Consider the following 17,209-nt stretch of genomic DNA (forward strand, 5'->3'; position numbering starts at 1 on the left):
GCAGGCACCAAACTCTGCTGCCTTTGTGGATCTGAATATCATATGATTTGAATATTCATGTTTTCAAATATTGTGTGTGTGTGTGTGTGGTTTTTCTTTTCCATTATGTAACTTTTTCTTCTTTGTGCAGATTCATTGAATATGCAAATCAGGCTATGCAAACCGCCTCAGTCAGCTTTCCCAGCTACTTCAGTGAAAGTCTTGGGATATGGATCCTGGTTGCATCACGCATTTGAATTCCTAAATTTCATCATGAATAATTAAAGCTGTCAAACTGCACCAATAACCTCCTGGCACGTTTAGTAACTGCCCTTAAAAAAAAAAAGTGACGTCTCGCCACAATAACTTTTTGGATTATTTTTGCTCATTGTGAAGGCGCAACTGTGACACCTGCTGGCTGGACAGAGGAGAGGAGGTTTAAAGGAAATGGAAAGGGAAAGTTGGGGTGTTTAGAGGAAGCAGGGACAGAAAATGAAAGAAAAACTCATGCAGAGATAAGGAAGATACTACTGATGTATGTTGTCACAATATAGTTGTACTGTCCTAAAAGCATCGGTCAGTGTTTGGGTGAATATTTAAAACACAGTGAAGAGAAATTAAAGCAGGAGATGAGAAAATACTCATGTTTGTTCAAACTTCTCACAGCTCATAGACAAATACAACCCCTTGTGAACACCAGAACAACGTAATCACGTATGAAATATGAAATGTAAATGTGTACAAGTACTCTGTGTGCATGTAAAAAGAGTCTCTGTAGGGTTGTGTGGTTACTGAAGGCTGTTTTTGTCAACGCTGGCAGGCTAGAACAAACACAAAAGGGTTAATGGTTAAACAACCGGGGCCCCACAGTGTTTCTGCAGATGTTTCATGAAGGCGAGTGACTTAAAACAGCTCCTGGTAGACTGTTTGGCCTCGCATCACTCATCCACCTGCCTCATATTGACTGACTGAATTGCTACTTTAAAATCACTGAAGGAAAGAAAATCAAAGATGTGGGCAGAAATTAAGGATTGAGGATTAACTGTAACAAAATATAAAGTCTGATTTTCAAAAAGGGGTTAGCTGAAGGTTGAAAAACAAAATTGCACACACACAGACTGTATCTAGTGTAGTATTTTGTGCAGGCGTTATTCCACCTCGCTTGTCTTTCCACACATACATTGAAAAGAGTTGGTCACGGTTTTGTCAAAATCTACAGTACACCAACTATTTTTGCTTTTTTTTCCACTTTTCCAAGCAAAAAAATTTCAAACTTTTGCTGGTTTCAGCCTCTTGATTCTAAGTATTGTTTGCTCCTCATTTTATTTCTTTTCAAATTGAATCTTTTTGAGTTTTTGGACTTCTGTTCTGGAGAAAACAAACAAGCTTTTGCTATGGAGAAACGGTGATGAGCCTTATGTCAACACAAAGACGATTCATCAGGGAAAATAATGAAATTAGTCATTATCATAATCTATAACTCAAGCCTTCAGGGATGACAAAGGCCTAACCACATGATAACGTGCATGCTTTAGAAGCACACAAAGAAACATCAGTCTCATGCACAAATATTGTTCTTTAAGTAAAAAGAGTAAAATTTAAAAAAAGATTTGCATCGTGGACATTTTAAATCACACTTAAGTTTTACTATAAACATGAATGAATCAAAATTTAATATGTACCAACATGGAACCTTTCAGGATTTACAGCACTCAAAATTAAAAACAAAGAGACACTGTAATTCTTCCAGCAACACGCCTGACAACCCGTCTCCGGCTGCGTCTGTCAAGGTGATCTGGTTTGGAGTGTGAACGTCAAAACAATTTTCAAAACCAGACGTCTGAGCTGGCTGAGGGGGGTAAAAATGAAAAATAAGACTTGCAAATTAGCTATTGCTAGACAGTTTTGACATCGGTATTATTAACATGACAAGCTGAGATTCTGTACAGTTTGAGGACATACAAAAGAATGCTTCAGTGACTGAAAAAACAAAAAGTCATTGACAATATTAATATATTTATATTAATACCAACAAGGCTGTTATTTTTTTATGTTCAACTTTAGAACATTAAACCATTTGTTCAAAATTGAGGGTAGTAGTCAGTCTTGTGGGTAGTGTCCTGTAGGGTCCATCATCTTGTCTCCAGTCACCGACTCGCACTCCTTTTTTATTTATTTTTATTTTATTTTCTACCTCCGTCGTGACTCAGGATCTTTCCAGTTTCCTCCAGCACTACTCACCAGTTTCCAGGCAATCCGAAACATGGTGCTCACATGGAATGAAAAGAAAAATTCACAAGGAATCTACACAAAGAACAACAGTTGCACTTGGCCGCTTTCTTCCCTGTATTGTTAAAAAAAAAAAAGAAAGAAAAAAATGAACCAAAAAAAAAAAAAAGTAGTATAACTGTGACCCGTTCCCCTCCCAACCTCTACTCCAAGACATTGTTACCCTCCGAGAAATCATACAGAATACAGTACATCACGTTTTGTTTTACTTCACTTGAACTGCAAAACGAGAGGACGGGGAACAGAAATAAGAATTTTACCAAGTCTACACTGAATATGATTCTCTGTGGATCCACAGAAATCAGAGGGAACAGTTGAACTGCATTTTCTTTTCTTTTTTTTTTGTTGTGGTGTCCATGACAGCTAAAGACAACGCCCCTCTCTGTCTAATTTCCACAAGTCCTCTTCGCCCCCCGCCATGAGACAGGGAGGAGGATAAGGGCACGGTCTTGCTTAATCGTTCTTCTTCTCCCCCTCTGGTTTGTCTGTAATGGCGGCGTCAGCTGCTGCGGCGGCGGCGGGAGCAGCTTCTACCGCTGCTGTGTCGTTTGAGAGGTGGTCTGTTCCGCTGGTGCCGAACTCGTTGACCCTGTTGGGATCGACCCGATAGATCCAGCGCTGGTAAAGGTAGATGAAGAACACCACATCTGGAGGGGAGAGGACACAGAGGTTAATGCAGTGAGAAACAAGTTATAGTGGTTAAAGGCAAATCAAACTGCGGTGTTCACATATTAGAGAGATCATAGGACAGTTGTATGATTGCACAGTCGGTTAATGTGTCATTGACAACACAGCACGATATCCAGTTAATTTGGATGGGGAGGCATTCATGTTTGTCTGGTTTATGAGTCGAGATGAATATATCAGTTTCAGAAATATACTAAGAGCTTCTTAGTCGTGATTATAAATGGGAAACTAATGATAGCAGTAACTACGGGATGACATAAACGCAGCACTCAGTGGAATCTTTCTTCAAATCATGCATCAAGAACATGACTCGTCATGTTCCATTCATCCTCAATAGATCAGATTAAATGTACTAATAAGAAAAGTGAAACCATGACACCACCTCCGGAGCTATGAGCTGACTGAAATAAAACATGACACCTACCTATTTTTAAAAAAACCTGCCTGAACATGTCATCTATCTTCGATGAACACCTGGCTCTTCTCTCCTCACTTTTTTAAAGTGCCACTTATTACCAGCAACACTGGACAGACTGTGCACACTGCACTGACCGCTTAGTAACAGTAATCATCAATAATCATCAGTAATCAACTGCCTGTAACACGTTTACGGGAGAGGAATGATGAGCTGAAAACCTGAAAGCAACCGGAGAAATACTTTGATTTCTGATGATTCAAGCACATTACTCCACACTGCTGTCTTTAGTACAAACATTTATTAATATTTGTTCATCTAAATTGGTTAGATATAACGTGATGAGCTCTCTTTATATTTAATTACACTTAAACAAACCAATGTGATTTATCTGTTAAAAGCAAAAGGGGTACTCGTTATGCATTTATACCTTTGTTATAACTCTGCTCTAAACGTGGGAACTGAGTGGGTAGACTGTACGAGGAGCTCCTCTACTGCAGCTGCGTCAAAGAAAAATCAGCACCACCTGCCTTTTGACCACGATGCTGACATGATGATGATGGAACAAAATCAAGAAGAAACTGCAGCTACCAGCAACAATCCTCGGCCACATATGGCCATATTATTTTATAACACAATCTGAGATCTCTGCTTTCAAAAACTCTTCTAACCTACACAAGCTGAAGGAAGCACATAGTGTGCGTTTACATGCCTGATTAGTTACGAGCTCAAATGTAACGTGAAGACGGTGAGTAAAACAAATGGTTCATAAACACGGCAACTGTAGCTCCAAACAGGAAATATATTGAAGAGAAGTGTGGATCAGTTTTCCACTGAGGTAGCTCTGGTTCTGGATTAAACAATAAATAATCTACTTATACACACAAGCCTGCATCCCATATATTATAATATTTTAACCTCTGTCGTAATGGTAGTGCCTGGAGAGACGAATATTTTCTGAGGTGGTACATGGTGTAAAAAGTTTGAGAGACACTGCTCTGGTTAAGGTGGTGTGATTCAGAACATAATGATAACTCTAATGTAACGTTCACACGCTAAAAATAAATAAATAAACGGAAAGTAACTGAGTAATTTATTAACCAGGTTTCTCACTTCAATAATTCTCACGGAAGTAATTGTACTCAGAGATCCTGCCCTACCCACCACTGTCAGTGAGTTGATACTAGATGGTCGATGATTCAGACCTGACCTGACTATCCATATCTTGTGTTTCAGGTGGTTATTTAACTGAATTTATGGGGGAAGACATACCATCTCTGAGGCATCCTATCCTGTACATCATGGGCATCTTGATGACGAAGGCAAACAGGTCATCAATAAAGGTATTGAGAGCCTTGTAGGTGAGCATCCTCCACGGGAGGTGAGCCACAGACTTCATTTTGTAGTTGATGAATAGCTGAGGCGTCATTGTAATGAAACCTAGAAACAGAGAACAGAGAGAAAGTTAACGCAGCAGGCAACGTGGCTGCCTTCATGAAGTCTATTAATACACAGCACATTAGCAGAAGCTACAGGGAATTAGATATGTAACCATGATGCAATATGCAAGTATGAAAACATTAGCTTGCACGTACGTCCTCTTAGAGACAAGATAATTAAGAGAGACAATACTAACGAGCCTCATCTCTGGCCTTTAACACAGATTTAGATAAACAGGAACAAACCGTGTTGGCACTAATGTGTCAGCAGAGTGTGAATCAATAACACGTCAAGACAAAACATAAATGCCTCCACAGAGAGAGTCAAGAATGAGTATAGTGTTTACTCCTGTACATTATCTACTGGTTTCATTTACTTTAAGTATGTTTTTAACTTGTACATTTCAGTATTTTGGAGATTTATTGTAGTTTTATGATGCTGTTTTTTTCTGCATGTGTTGAAAGTTGCTTTTTATGGTTATGCTTTGCTTTATTCCTGTCCAATGTGTGTGTCTTAACGTTAAGATCAATAATAATTTAGACATCTCTGCACAAACTATACAGCTCTTTTCATTTTAAAACATATTGTACATTCATACTTGATTTTTTAGCTTCCACACATATATATATATATACATATATACATATGATTCCTTGTATGTGAAAACCTGTTTAATTTACAGGCTGTAACACGAGCACTGTGTGAACTCAGCATGCTCAGTTGTGCTAAGATAACTAATTTTTAGTATGCTGAACTGACTTTAATATAAGTTCATTAAATCCTGTTTATGTGCCATCAGCTGACTTATGAAGTTTCAACACTTGACGTTAAATATAAACACTCTTCTAGAACAAAATGATGTATACAGTATAGTATAGTATAGTATAGTATAGTATAGTATAGTATAGTATATGTAGGAGTGTGTAAATGCTTCAAACTTACCAAAGGTTAACAAAAAGCCATAGAGCATGCTGAGTACCCATGAGTACCAGCCTTTGTGCTCTACATACAATAAACTGTAGACCGCATAGCAGCCAAACAGAGGGTAGAGCAGCCACGATAAGTACTTGAAGGCCATCTGTTCACAGCACAAGAGAGAAAAGAAATGATCAGAAACAGTCATAAGAAAGTGACTAACTGCTTTTATAAGACACGATATCTCAACAGAGAAATGTGCATGTAGCCTTGAGTTTCGATTTGACTTACATCGTCGTAGATTTTGGTGGAAGACTGCACGTATGTTGACTTGTCTGTGAATACCAATCGTGGGAAGATTCCTGCAATTTTGTTCTCCCTGTCCAACTAGAGTAAAACAGAAAGAGTCGTTTACTGGAAAGTGGTAATAATAACAGCATCACAAAAAGCAGAAACAAAACGTAACTGCAGACAAAATAGAAGAAGACACAATGGTATTTGGATTAACAAAAGAGAAGTAATGACGCCTGGCTCTTCCGCCCATACGCTCAGGGCAATCCAAACTTTTCTCGTCTGTTGTTTCCTGTTGGTGAAACATGCTACCAGTTCCTACCAGATGACGGGCGTCCCTCTCTACCTCCAAAAAAGACTTAAAAGATCCAGCTCTTCAAAGAGTACCCCTTTTCTGAACACTACCGGACATGCTAAATCTATTCCTCTTCAAGAGCTGTCACTTTATTTTATGCGAGTAGTACTTAGCTGCTCTAACATGTCCTTGTCACACTGTGCCTTGATTGATTGCTTTGGATAAAAGCGTCAGCTAAATGACTAAATGTAATGTAATATCAGCAAATGAAATGGTTAGGTTTCAAGGAGTTTTCAGACCGGTAGAACTTCTCATGGTTACAAGAGGGACTTTTCTAGCTTCCACTTCAGAGGAGGTACTTTCCTAGCATAAGAGAAATCTTAAGTGACATACGTGTACATTGAGTGGTCCTGTAAGGACTGTAATGTAAGTTCTTGGGGGATCTCCTTTCAGGGAGTCCCCAAAACAGTTTGGTAGGCCTAAGATCTCCTTTAAAGCCAGTCTAGTCCAGGAGTCTGCTGCTCCTTCATCTTTACACATTAACTGATTAGCTATCTCTGTTGAAGGGGCATTCATCAGTGAAAAGTTTTAATGTGCATGAAAAAAGAAAAGAAAAATGTTGTTCTGACTTACTTTGACGTCCATGACCTTGGTGATTTTCCACAGATCAATGAGGAGGCCGATGAAGACGCTGACCTGCACCACAAAGTTCGTCTCGTTGTCCAGTATGTACAGCAGCACCACCAGAGACTGGAAAACGCCAAATATGATAGAGCGCACGGACAGGCCTTCCAGAGACTGTCTGCTGTTCCAGAACTGGATATCTGTGTAGGAGATGGTGATGAGTTAAAGCCGAGAGATAAACAGACACTGTGCAAACTATTCCTTAGTTCTCGACATAGATCTGCTGCTGTGATCTTAAGCGGCGTTAAGACAGGGACAGGCAAACCGGACGCCGGCGTTTTTCTATTCATTTCAGTGGGGGTCGTGTGTTTCCGCACCAGCAGCCTGCAACGCAGGCGTTACCGCAAAAAACGTTGCCACCGTCCGGAAGTGAAGTTGAGCCAGATTCAACCTTTAGGACAAAGGAGCCCCACGTCACGCCCCGGCCGCCAATCAGACACTCAGATCGGCCAGACCTCCACGGACAGCCTGAAATGTCTCTGAAGCAGAGACTATCCAGGTGGATTCATGGACTAAACTCTCATAATCTACCTATGTGTGTGTTCTAACTTTGTTTATTTCATGTACCCAGCTCCTAAATCTGTGAGTCTGACTCGCAATTTACACTGCGAAGTATAGTGACATGAAGTTTAATTTGATTTATGTCCGATGATTAGAGACAGAGAGAGTGCTTTGGTAGAGAGACATAGAGTAACATCACAGAGAGCGAGCGCCAGCCTCGAGAAAGCTGTCATTAATCAGAGAAATAAAACGTTATTTCTCTGATTGTATAGACACGCCGACAGCAACCCACCTCAGTTCCCCCACCGGTTGCCGGTTTCCCTGTCCCTGTCCCTGTCCTTGTCTGAGTGTGGCCTTACCGTTCTTGAAGGCAAGGAACTCAAAGATGCTGTGCACGATGGAGACAACAATGGTGAGTCCCAGCAGGTACGGGTTGGTTTCCAAAAGGGCCACCTACACAAAGAGAGCACTTTAGTTACAACTCGATCGACCAGAGAGTCCACAGATTACATTTAGCTTCAGCTGAGAAGCATAAATAACTTCCTATACCAAAATACTACTCTGAAAATCAAATCATGTTTCTTAAAAAGGAACCCAAAAGTACGAGCGTCTCTGTAACCTTTGACCTCTCACCTTGACAGAGTCCTGGTCTTCATCAGACTGCTCGTAGGTGTCCTCGGGTAAGAAGTTCCAAGGCGAGCGTGCGTTCTGAGCGGCATAAAGCTGCCAACGCCACAGGGACAGCGGGCAGTAGGAGAGGCGCAGCGGGAGTGCCTCCAGGGTGTCATTGATGGGGTAGTAATCCTTCTGAAGGTTCCAGTAGTCATTGAAGTACACGATGGGATAGTAGTCGCCACTTACTGCATCAAACTTAACATCTAGTGATGGACAGGGTAGAAGAGTAAAAGTGTCAAGATGGTTGGACGTTAAACAGCTGTTGTAGTTGAGGACTTTTAAAATTTAAAGAGGTGAGTGTGAGGAGCTTACGTTGGTCAAGAGGAGGGGGAACGGAGCCCTTGACCCAGGCAGTGTGGTCATCTACCATGTTGATGGTGAGGTTGGGGTGCCAATGAGAGATAATCTCCACTGGACCGTGGCTCTCTGCCCGCTGTGAGGAAACACATTTCATTAGACACATAAAGCTTCTTTTTGTTTTTTTGTAAAATTAATTTAGGCTCTTTGCTCATAGCCTCTTAACTGATTACCTACAATAGGTAATATCTGGACATGTCATGACGTGTGGATAAGAAAAGGTCATTACTTGAACTTTTAATATTAAAATCTTTCTTGAGGGGCGCGTTTCCCAGCACTAAGTAGTCACTTTAATTAAATGTGTGAAGATAAAACTGGCAGACGTAGTCAGCATCCAGTTCCAGGAAATCAATTAAATCAAGGAGAGGTTTGTGCTTGATCACAAATCTTTACAAGGAGGTGATTTGAAGTACATTACAAATCTAAACTAATATAATATAAGATGGCAAACTGTAAACTCGTGTTTCGTAGCTTTTAAGATGCATCTTGAAACCCTGCTAGGATTTTATGCACCTGTGGTGTAGTCCAGTCATAATACACAGAGTAATACAGGCTGACCTGATATACAGTAGATATTATGGTGTTTTAAAAAAGTATGATTAAAACAAAAGGGCTATTGTTTTTTATATTGAACTGACTGATTAATTATTGTGACCAAGATAAACACTGAGCGAGACATTTTACACCTGATTCCATTGATTAGACTGTGAAACTATGTAACGGTGAAATGACTTCTAAATTACCTAATATCATTCATGTTTATAAAAAATAAACCGTATCAACCTTGATCATTTCGGGGTCTGCTTCTGTCTCCCCTGTGAGCAGATTCTTGGTCTTCAGAAACTTTCGTCGCTTGAATTTATTCAGCACTGAAAACAAACACACAAATAAACATCACCACACAGAAATGATCATTTATATACTGCTATTACTACAGCTTTTGTTTGAAGTGTGTTTTCCCCCACGCATGCTTACTTCGTGTTGAATGAACTGTTGCCAGTCTGCGGTACTGCCCCTTGCGTTTAGGGTCTGGGTGGAATCCACTTTTAGTGAAGTAGACGTGCATGTAGAGGGAGCCGTTCTGCTGCACTTTCTGTAACAGAAACAATTATTTGACTTTCAGACACAAATCTCTACTTCATCACTAACCTGTCTCTCCTGCCCTTCACCAACATTTACCTTTTCTCCTGAACTAATACCTGTTCCCTCTCCTCATTTACCATCTGTCACATCACTCTCTTCTCTCACTCCAGCTGCATATCTCTCACACTGCACCTCAACCTCCTCTATCCTCAGTCATCCCCACCTCTGGGATCTGCATGTCCTTATAGTGCTCGTAACAGCCATCGCCGCTCTCCCCTGTTGTCCAGTCTCCGTAGACGAGGTCCCTGTGGAACCAGAATAGGGCTTCTGTGTTGTTGAAGTCAGTGAACACTTCGTCCTGGGACACGAACACATAAAGGTCCTGCAGGGATGGTGAGAAAATAAAGGTGTTTATGATATTACAGAGTCACAGGAGTCACAGGAGTGCGTGCGGGTTTTTTGAAAGAGAGAAATGACTCTGGTTTGCTGTCAAAATACTTGAGGGGATAAGAGTATGAGGGGTGTTAATAGCTTCAATTCAATTAATGGAAACAACTAGCCATGCAGATAAGCCCACAGACAGAGGGGGCAGGTGTTATACCATGAGCGTGTCCTTGGGGAAGAGGTTCCTGCTGGGTACTCTGGGTGCACCGGGTGGCGTGTTGGGGTCAGGAGTGGACGGCCCTCGACGGAACCAGCTACTGATCGCCCAGATTATGAAGATTCTGGAGGAACAAGTGCAAACAGAGTCAGACGAAAATAAGATTTAGTAAATAAGGAATTGAAGTCAAAGATTAGAGGGGGAAAAGATAAAAGAAAGGAGCAGTAGGGGTGACGAATTGGATAAATACTTAAATATGACTGTAAATGCACAAACGCTGGGTATATCAGCATGACAAACTACTTTTCTCTTGAGATCAGAAGAGAGCGACGCCACAAAGAGGCTAATCTGATTTAACTGGATCCAGTCAAATTGCATTACGTTCAGACATCAAGAGACATGCATTAGGTATCATGAATCAGTGATGGGTCACAAGAGAAGTGAAAGAAGAACGGAGAGTCCTAAAATATCAAGAGTTGACATCTCTTTTTTAATTTTTTAAAACTTGCAGGCTCCCCTTGTGTGCTCGTGGTTTTGTTCACTCTTGGGTTGGGTTCAGCTGACACAAACAATGCATTCACTTTGTTAAATTTATGATGAATGATTCTTTGTTACACGCATTCTTGTTAACTTATAGGCCAAATCATCTACAACTGTCCTGTACAACCAAAACGCCAACCTACTGACCACAGCAAAAACTCTACAACTCACTGATGCGTCAATTCATGCTTTTTCTGAGCTCAGGAGTTGTAAATGTGGCAGGATTTTATTTTATTGCAGCTTATTATGACAGTTGTGGTAGGATGCTGCGGTTTAATATGTAGAAACTTGTGCAGTTATCTATTCAGTGATTTGTTTGAACTACATGTATAAAACCTCTGTATGTGGCGGCAATTTAAACAGGCTATTCCAAACCACAATACTGAAATGTGTCAAGATTGTTTTGCATGCCAAAGACTAGTTTTTCCAACTAAACAGACCTGTTCTGTTAGTTTGCCAGCCAATCAGCAGCCACTGGTCTAACTGCCTGACTAAGGCACGGGAAACTAGCCACAGGGTTTTATTTATAGTAGGTGCAAAAAAGGTACAACGCTGGTAACATCTCCTCAGTGTTGGTGAAAAAGAACCCATGCTCCTGAGGTACATTTGCTCATGCAGAAATATATATCAAGATTAACTGATGACTGCATCTGCAAAACATTAAAGTTAACTGTTAAAACGCTCTGATGGGAGATGAGAGTTGACAGGTGCATCGGATCAAAATGTGTGTTTATAGTTTATTATTATATATTATAGTTTATATATTGTTTATATTTTGTTTTGATTGCACAAATCTGGTAGATCACCTTTATTTCCGGTAATTGGCATAGAGGGTTCGGTTGTGGTTACACCTTATTTTTTACCTGTGCACTTGGCGACAGGCTCCAGTATTGTCTGTTGTCTCACTTATTATCACATGTCGTATAGTTAAGTTCGTCAAGTTATGCCAATTTAAGTGTGCTGTTACTATTTCAGTTAATAAACATCATAAAACTTACTCGACGTGCACTTTGGACGTTTTCTTTGGATTGTAACGTGTTAATGAAGGAGCCGATCAGCCTCTTAGTTAAAATAAATAGTTGCCGCTACAGTCGAATTGTATGAATTTCACCTGACGAAAGGCATTAATTAAGTAAAACGTCATTAATACCGTGAGTACAAGTGACAGCAGTGGAGGATTTTTTTGGTTCATCCACCACAGTCACTGAAAAACTAAGTAACACTCTATGATCAACATTTAGGAGCCCATGCTTAGAGATCTGACCCTTGTAAATTTGGGTAAAAGGCCAGATGGAGAAACAACACTAAACTCTGCAGCGATCTGAAGCACAGTGAACTCTCTAAGTGTGAACTGATCTTCAGCTGAGCCGTGACTCGTCACAACATATCACACATGTATTTTGTTAATTATTACACACACACGGTATCAAAGTGAGCTTTTATCTGAAGGTTGGCCCTCTGTTGTCAAGACTCACCTGAAGAGGACTCCTTTAATGACCTGCCATGCATTTGGTGCTTGCTGCTGCTGCTGTTGCTGCTGCTGAGGATCCTGTGCATTGTCAGCCGTCTGCACAGTCTGGCCATCTGTTGTCGCAGCAGTACCATTGCTGCTCACCTACAATCACACACACACAGAGACAGACGGTCAGTGTAGCCAAAGAAAGCCACAATGACGAAGCAGCATGTAATGAAGTACGTCATCACACAGCAGCTTCACGAGGTCCAGGTCAGATGCCGCCACTGTGCTTTACTGAGAGCCTAAAGTGGTGATATAATGATACAGTATGATATATATAGGTGATTGATTCACACTCAACCTCCCGTCAGAACTGGGAGTATTCAGCACATGTTCAAGGACTCAAGGTGTAGGCAAGGTGAAACTATTGTGCTTTAAGCGATTTATTAACACAAATGTGCTCAAGTGAGATAATAATGGAAACTACTTTTGTTTCCACCAAATTATAGAAAGAAATTCACAATTAAATGTGTGCTTGGCAAATAAACACACAAGCCAAATTAGCTTTTTAAAGCTTATTTAATAAAATGATTTTCAGTGTTCCTCTGATTTTTATCATAATTACTGTAAAACTGAGATATTTGATTGACTGAAAAGCTGAGACTATTTTCACTTCTAAGCAAGCCGATACCGACGGTCACGATCTTACAGAGCCTTCTTCATTTTGCAACTAGAATAATTAATTTGGGTACTATGCATGCATATCCACATGTTAAAGATCAGTACAATCTGTCATTAGTTTGTTTTGCCGGGTCAATGTGACCACCCGCCCGCCCGCCCCTCCAGCAAGGCCACATTCTATTCAAGTGACACAATACACAAGCACATGCCAAGTCATGAGACTCATTCACTACTATCTAAACATCTAATCTCCCCCATTGTCACCAACACAAGGGAGGCGAGACGTCGGCCTCTAGAAACAAACAACACTTCAGAGTAAAAATGTTTTCTGCGTATTATCATTTATCAGGATGCCAAGGAAGCATAGAAATGAGAGAATAGTGAAAATGTTATGGTTGGTGATAAGCCACCGGCCCAGCACCGACATACACATTACATTTCAGGGCCATGGAGTAGCTCGAAATAGAGCTTTTCATCCTCCCTGCCATGTCCTGTTGTGTTCAAATAGAAGCATTTCTATTATCAAAGACATTGATCTCTGTTTCCTGGGGTGGGGGGTTGACATAATAACACAGACAGATCACCAATATGCTAACCAACAAACACAGGTTATCTGCTCCAGCTCGATAATAATTTACAATTTACACCCTCTGGATTAAGAATTAACCACCTGTTCAGGGTGCAGAGTAAATGACTGATACTGGATTTGGCACTACACAGGAAGAGGGGCGAAAGGTTCACAGAGACTACTCTGGTAATGTATACTACACATGACAAAATCTCCAACACGAGGGCAGCGAGTGCCCTAATACACACCATTATATGAATAAGGGTTTAAAAGACACATCTGTGTCACACCTGTGCTCAGCAGAAAATTAAACCAAACCGGAGACAATAAAAAAAAGCAGAGCGCACACCTTCTCGTTACATCTGGCTACAAGCCACTCAGTGTTTCCCCTAGATTAATACCACAGAAACTTCTCCCTCACCGATTCACCAGCAGAGAGCCTCGAGAGCAATGTAAGTGCCTCATCTAAAACTAATAGCGCATTTATCCTGACAGAGCAATTTCATTATAGAAAGAGACACCAGGCCTGTGTTGTACCCTTGCCCTAGTTTTGAGATATGAATCTCAGAGCGAGTCATCCGTTATTCTGGAAGACAAAGCCCTGTCGATCCATAAAAAAATACAAGATTGCTTAACATGTAAGCACTGTTTTGTGGGAATTTACACAATCCTGAAAGTATTTTTTAAAATGTTGTTTAATGACCTTCTTGGGGAGTTTTTCAGAGACTGTCGGTGATATGTGTTTGCTTTCTCTGTGCTTAGCTTGGGGCCTTTAATGTAAGAGGTAAAAACTAAAGTTATACCTAAACCTGAAGTGATTTATGGATTGATTAGTTCACTAGATATTTGAACAAGTTTGCTGTGGTAATGTTTACTACACATGGTGACAAGCTCTCCAACAGGAAGGCAGCAAGCACACACAACATTAGATGCATAAATAAGGGTAAAAAAGGCAATACTGATGTCTAAAAATGTGCTACAATGCTTATTGTTCACATTAAACCTCAGTGGCTTTAATATAAAGAGGCACAAACTGGAGCTAAGCTTACCCTAGACTTAAAGCTACAATCAAAATGAACTTAAAAAAACAAAAACTAAAGACATACCTAATTAGTCTGCTAATAAAAAAATTACTGGTTAACTTAATAAACAGTAAAAATGCCAAATATTTGAATGACATTGCCCTGGTAATCTTTACTACACATGGTGGCAATATCTCCAACAAGAAGGTACGCGGATATGCAACATTAGGTGCATAAATAAGGATAATTAAAGCAATACTAATGTCTAAAAATGTGCTACAGTGCTTATTGTTCACATTAAATCTCAGTGGCTTTAATATAAAAGGGCGGAACTGGGGCCTAGATTTAAGACTCAAAATTAAAAATTAACCAAAACTTATACCTTAACAAAAGTTATACCTAACGCTGCATTGATTTTTTGAATTTAATGAAGAGTACAAACACTTTTACAGTCATATTGGTGTCTTATATCACTAGAAATATTCACGTTTTTCCTGCAAAAAGCCTGACAGACTTTGGATTAAGCATAAACAGTGACTTTCATCTAAAGACTGATGATTCACTTGACCTCTGCTAACTTGTGACAGACATTTGTCACTCAGGAAATGATTACTAGTTGGGTAGATAACGCCCTGATTACCTCCAACAACTGCTTTTATAACATTTTTATAATTTTATTTTTTTTAAGCTGGCTACACCTGATTCAAGTTGTCATTGTTAACCAGATGAGCCAGGTCAGGTAAAAAGGTGAGGTTGAAACGTGAGTCGTGAGGTTTAAAAAGACACACATTAAAGCCTAATATTTCTGTAAATTAAAAGAGATATAATTAAGAGAGCTGTGTGCAGGACTTGGCCTGGTTCGTGAAGCCCAAGCTGCGTTGCTCAGGTTCAGGCCTTGTGAAAGCTAACTGACACACACTGCAGCAGCCAGCAGCCTCACACTATCACACACCATGAAGTCAACTCACTCTCCTGTCACTTTTTTTCACGTACCTGTGTGTCTTAAAAAAAGGTGAGCTTTGTAACCGTGAACCGTGTGTCTGCTGGCTACAAAAAACAGTCAGGGATGTCTCAACACATCGAAGCGGGGGGGTCGTTTTAAAACCAACCGGCAACTGACAACGTCACTGGGGCTCGTGCCTAGCGAACGGTTTTTAAAAAAACGCTAACGGTCACACGCTCAACGGTCAGACAGACAGACAAACAAACAGACAAACAAACAGACCCCGCCATCCCGCCCTGAGCGTTAAAAGCAGACAAGGCAGTGAGAGTGTCATTCATTTTACCTCGCCGTTGCTCACGACAGCTTTAGCTGCTTCGCCGCTCTCCTGCGTCGCCATCTTTCCTCGTCTCTATCGGCGCACACCGCACACTGCTGGAAGGGGAGGGGGGAGCTCGCGCTCAGTCCTCGCGAGAGTTCGGTTGTAAGCGTCACTGGAGTGACGTGGTCTTAACCCCAGAGCACGAGCGTTAATATTAGTAACACTATCATTTGTTTGTTTGTGAAACAAAGTTCTAATTTAAAAAAATAAATAAATAATAATAATAGACTTCTAATTACTTCTTAAGATAAATCTATAAACTTCTGAATTTTAAGAGGAATATAAAGAACAGTTGGGTATTTTTGAACAGTATTACAATAAAACTAGTTACAAACATGCAGTTTTCTTTTTGTTTATATCAATCAGGTATCGAATCTAAATGTTATTTTTTTTATGTCTTTTGGACATTTGGAGGAGAACCAGGAGCACCTGGAGGAACCTCTGTGGGTGTGTCTTATGATTTTGACTTTGCTGGATGTTTGGCTGCAAAGCTGATGTTTTTTTTTAATGTCTATTGGACATTTGGAGGAGAAACCAGAGCACCTGGAGAAAACCTCTGGGGGGTGATGTCATTTACAAAGACCCCACATCACACCATGAGCATGGAAGAAAACCAAAGCAAAACCTTCTTAAGAGGCAGAACCTAGGCAGGACAGGCTATGGTCGATGTTGGATTAGTAATTAATATTAGCTGGTTGCTATGTGTTTTGTTGTTCACTTGTTGATGTTTGGCTGCAAAGATTTTTTTTTTTTTTAAATGTCTTTTGGACATTTGGAGACAAACCAGAGCACCTGGAAAAACTCTGTGGGACGATGTATTTACAAAGCAAGGCAAAAACTCGTTGTCGTTTTCTTCTTCATCCTGCTCGCACCACAACAAAGAGTTCAGGAACTTCTCCACCGCAAAGGTCTTTCCCTCCTCCTTTCCCGTCTCACTGTGGAGGCCGAGGTGCCTTTTCAGTTCGATTTACAATCACCTGCACTTTCACATGCTCCTGCACTTCCTTTATAGAAGCCGTCACCTCCTCTTTCACTTCAATGTCATTCCTTTATATGTCGAACGGTAATCTTTTCCAGTGTTAAATATAAGTAATTTTCACATGCTTGATAAAATTCCATAAGGGATGGAAGAAGGGATGACCATTTTAGAAGAGGGATGATTTTGACCATTTTCCCCCAGGAGGGATGCCATCCCCCCCTCAACTCGGTACTGGTTATGTAGTATTTTTAAATGTAATTCTCTGATTTATTTGTGACCACGACTTTAAAAAGGAAAAGCCAAGCTTTATGCCAGTGAATATTATAAAGTAGCATTGTTGTTTTCTTAACACTGTAGGAAACATTGTCTGATATGTTTATTTGTGTTACTATTTTATTTATTTATTCATGTATGTATGTATTTATGTAT

General features: G+C 40.3%; 1 protein-coding gene across 1 annotated transcript; it reads right to left on the reverse strand.

Moving 5' to 3' along the window:
* Window positions 1-1,603: 1,603 nt before the first annotated feature.
* Window positions 1,604-15,903, reverse strand: clptm1 (CLPTM1 regulator of GABA type A receptor forward trafficking). The gene is made up of 14 exons (XM_010751722.3): window positions 15,766-15,903; window positions 12,228-12,367; window positions 10,213-10,336; window positions 9,835-9,993; window positions 9,504-9,621; window positions 9,312-9,397; window positions 8,484-8,604; window positions 8,130-8,374; window positions 7,856-7,949; window positions 6,945-7,135; window positions 6,017-6,112; window positions 5,753-5,888; window positions 4,643-4,810; window positions 1,604-2,915 (listed from the first exon to the last, which is right to left on the reverse strand). The coding sequence occupies exons 1-14, from the start codon at window positions 15,817-15,819 to the stop codon at window positions 2,722-2,724; spliced, it is 1,926 nt and encodes a 641-aa protein (XP_010750024.3). The 5' UTR covers window positions 15,820-15,903; the 3' UTR covers window positions 1,604-2,721.
* Between the last annotated feature and the right edge of the window lie 1,306 nt (window positions 15,904-17,209).

The sequence above is a fragment of the Larimichthys crocea genome, chromosome VII, assembly GCF_000972845.2.
Source record: "Larimichthys crocea isolate SSNF chromosome VII, L_crocea_2.0, whole genome shotgun sequence".
Classification (NCBI taxonomy): domain Eukaryota; kingdom Metazoa; phylum Chordata; class Actinopteri; family Sciaenidae; genus Larimichthys; species Larimichthys crocea.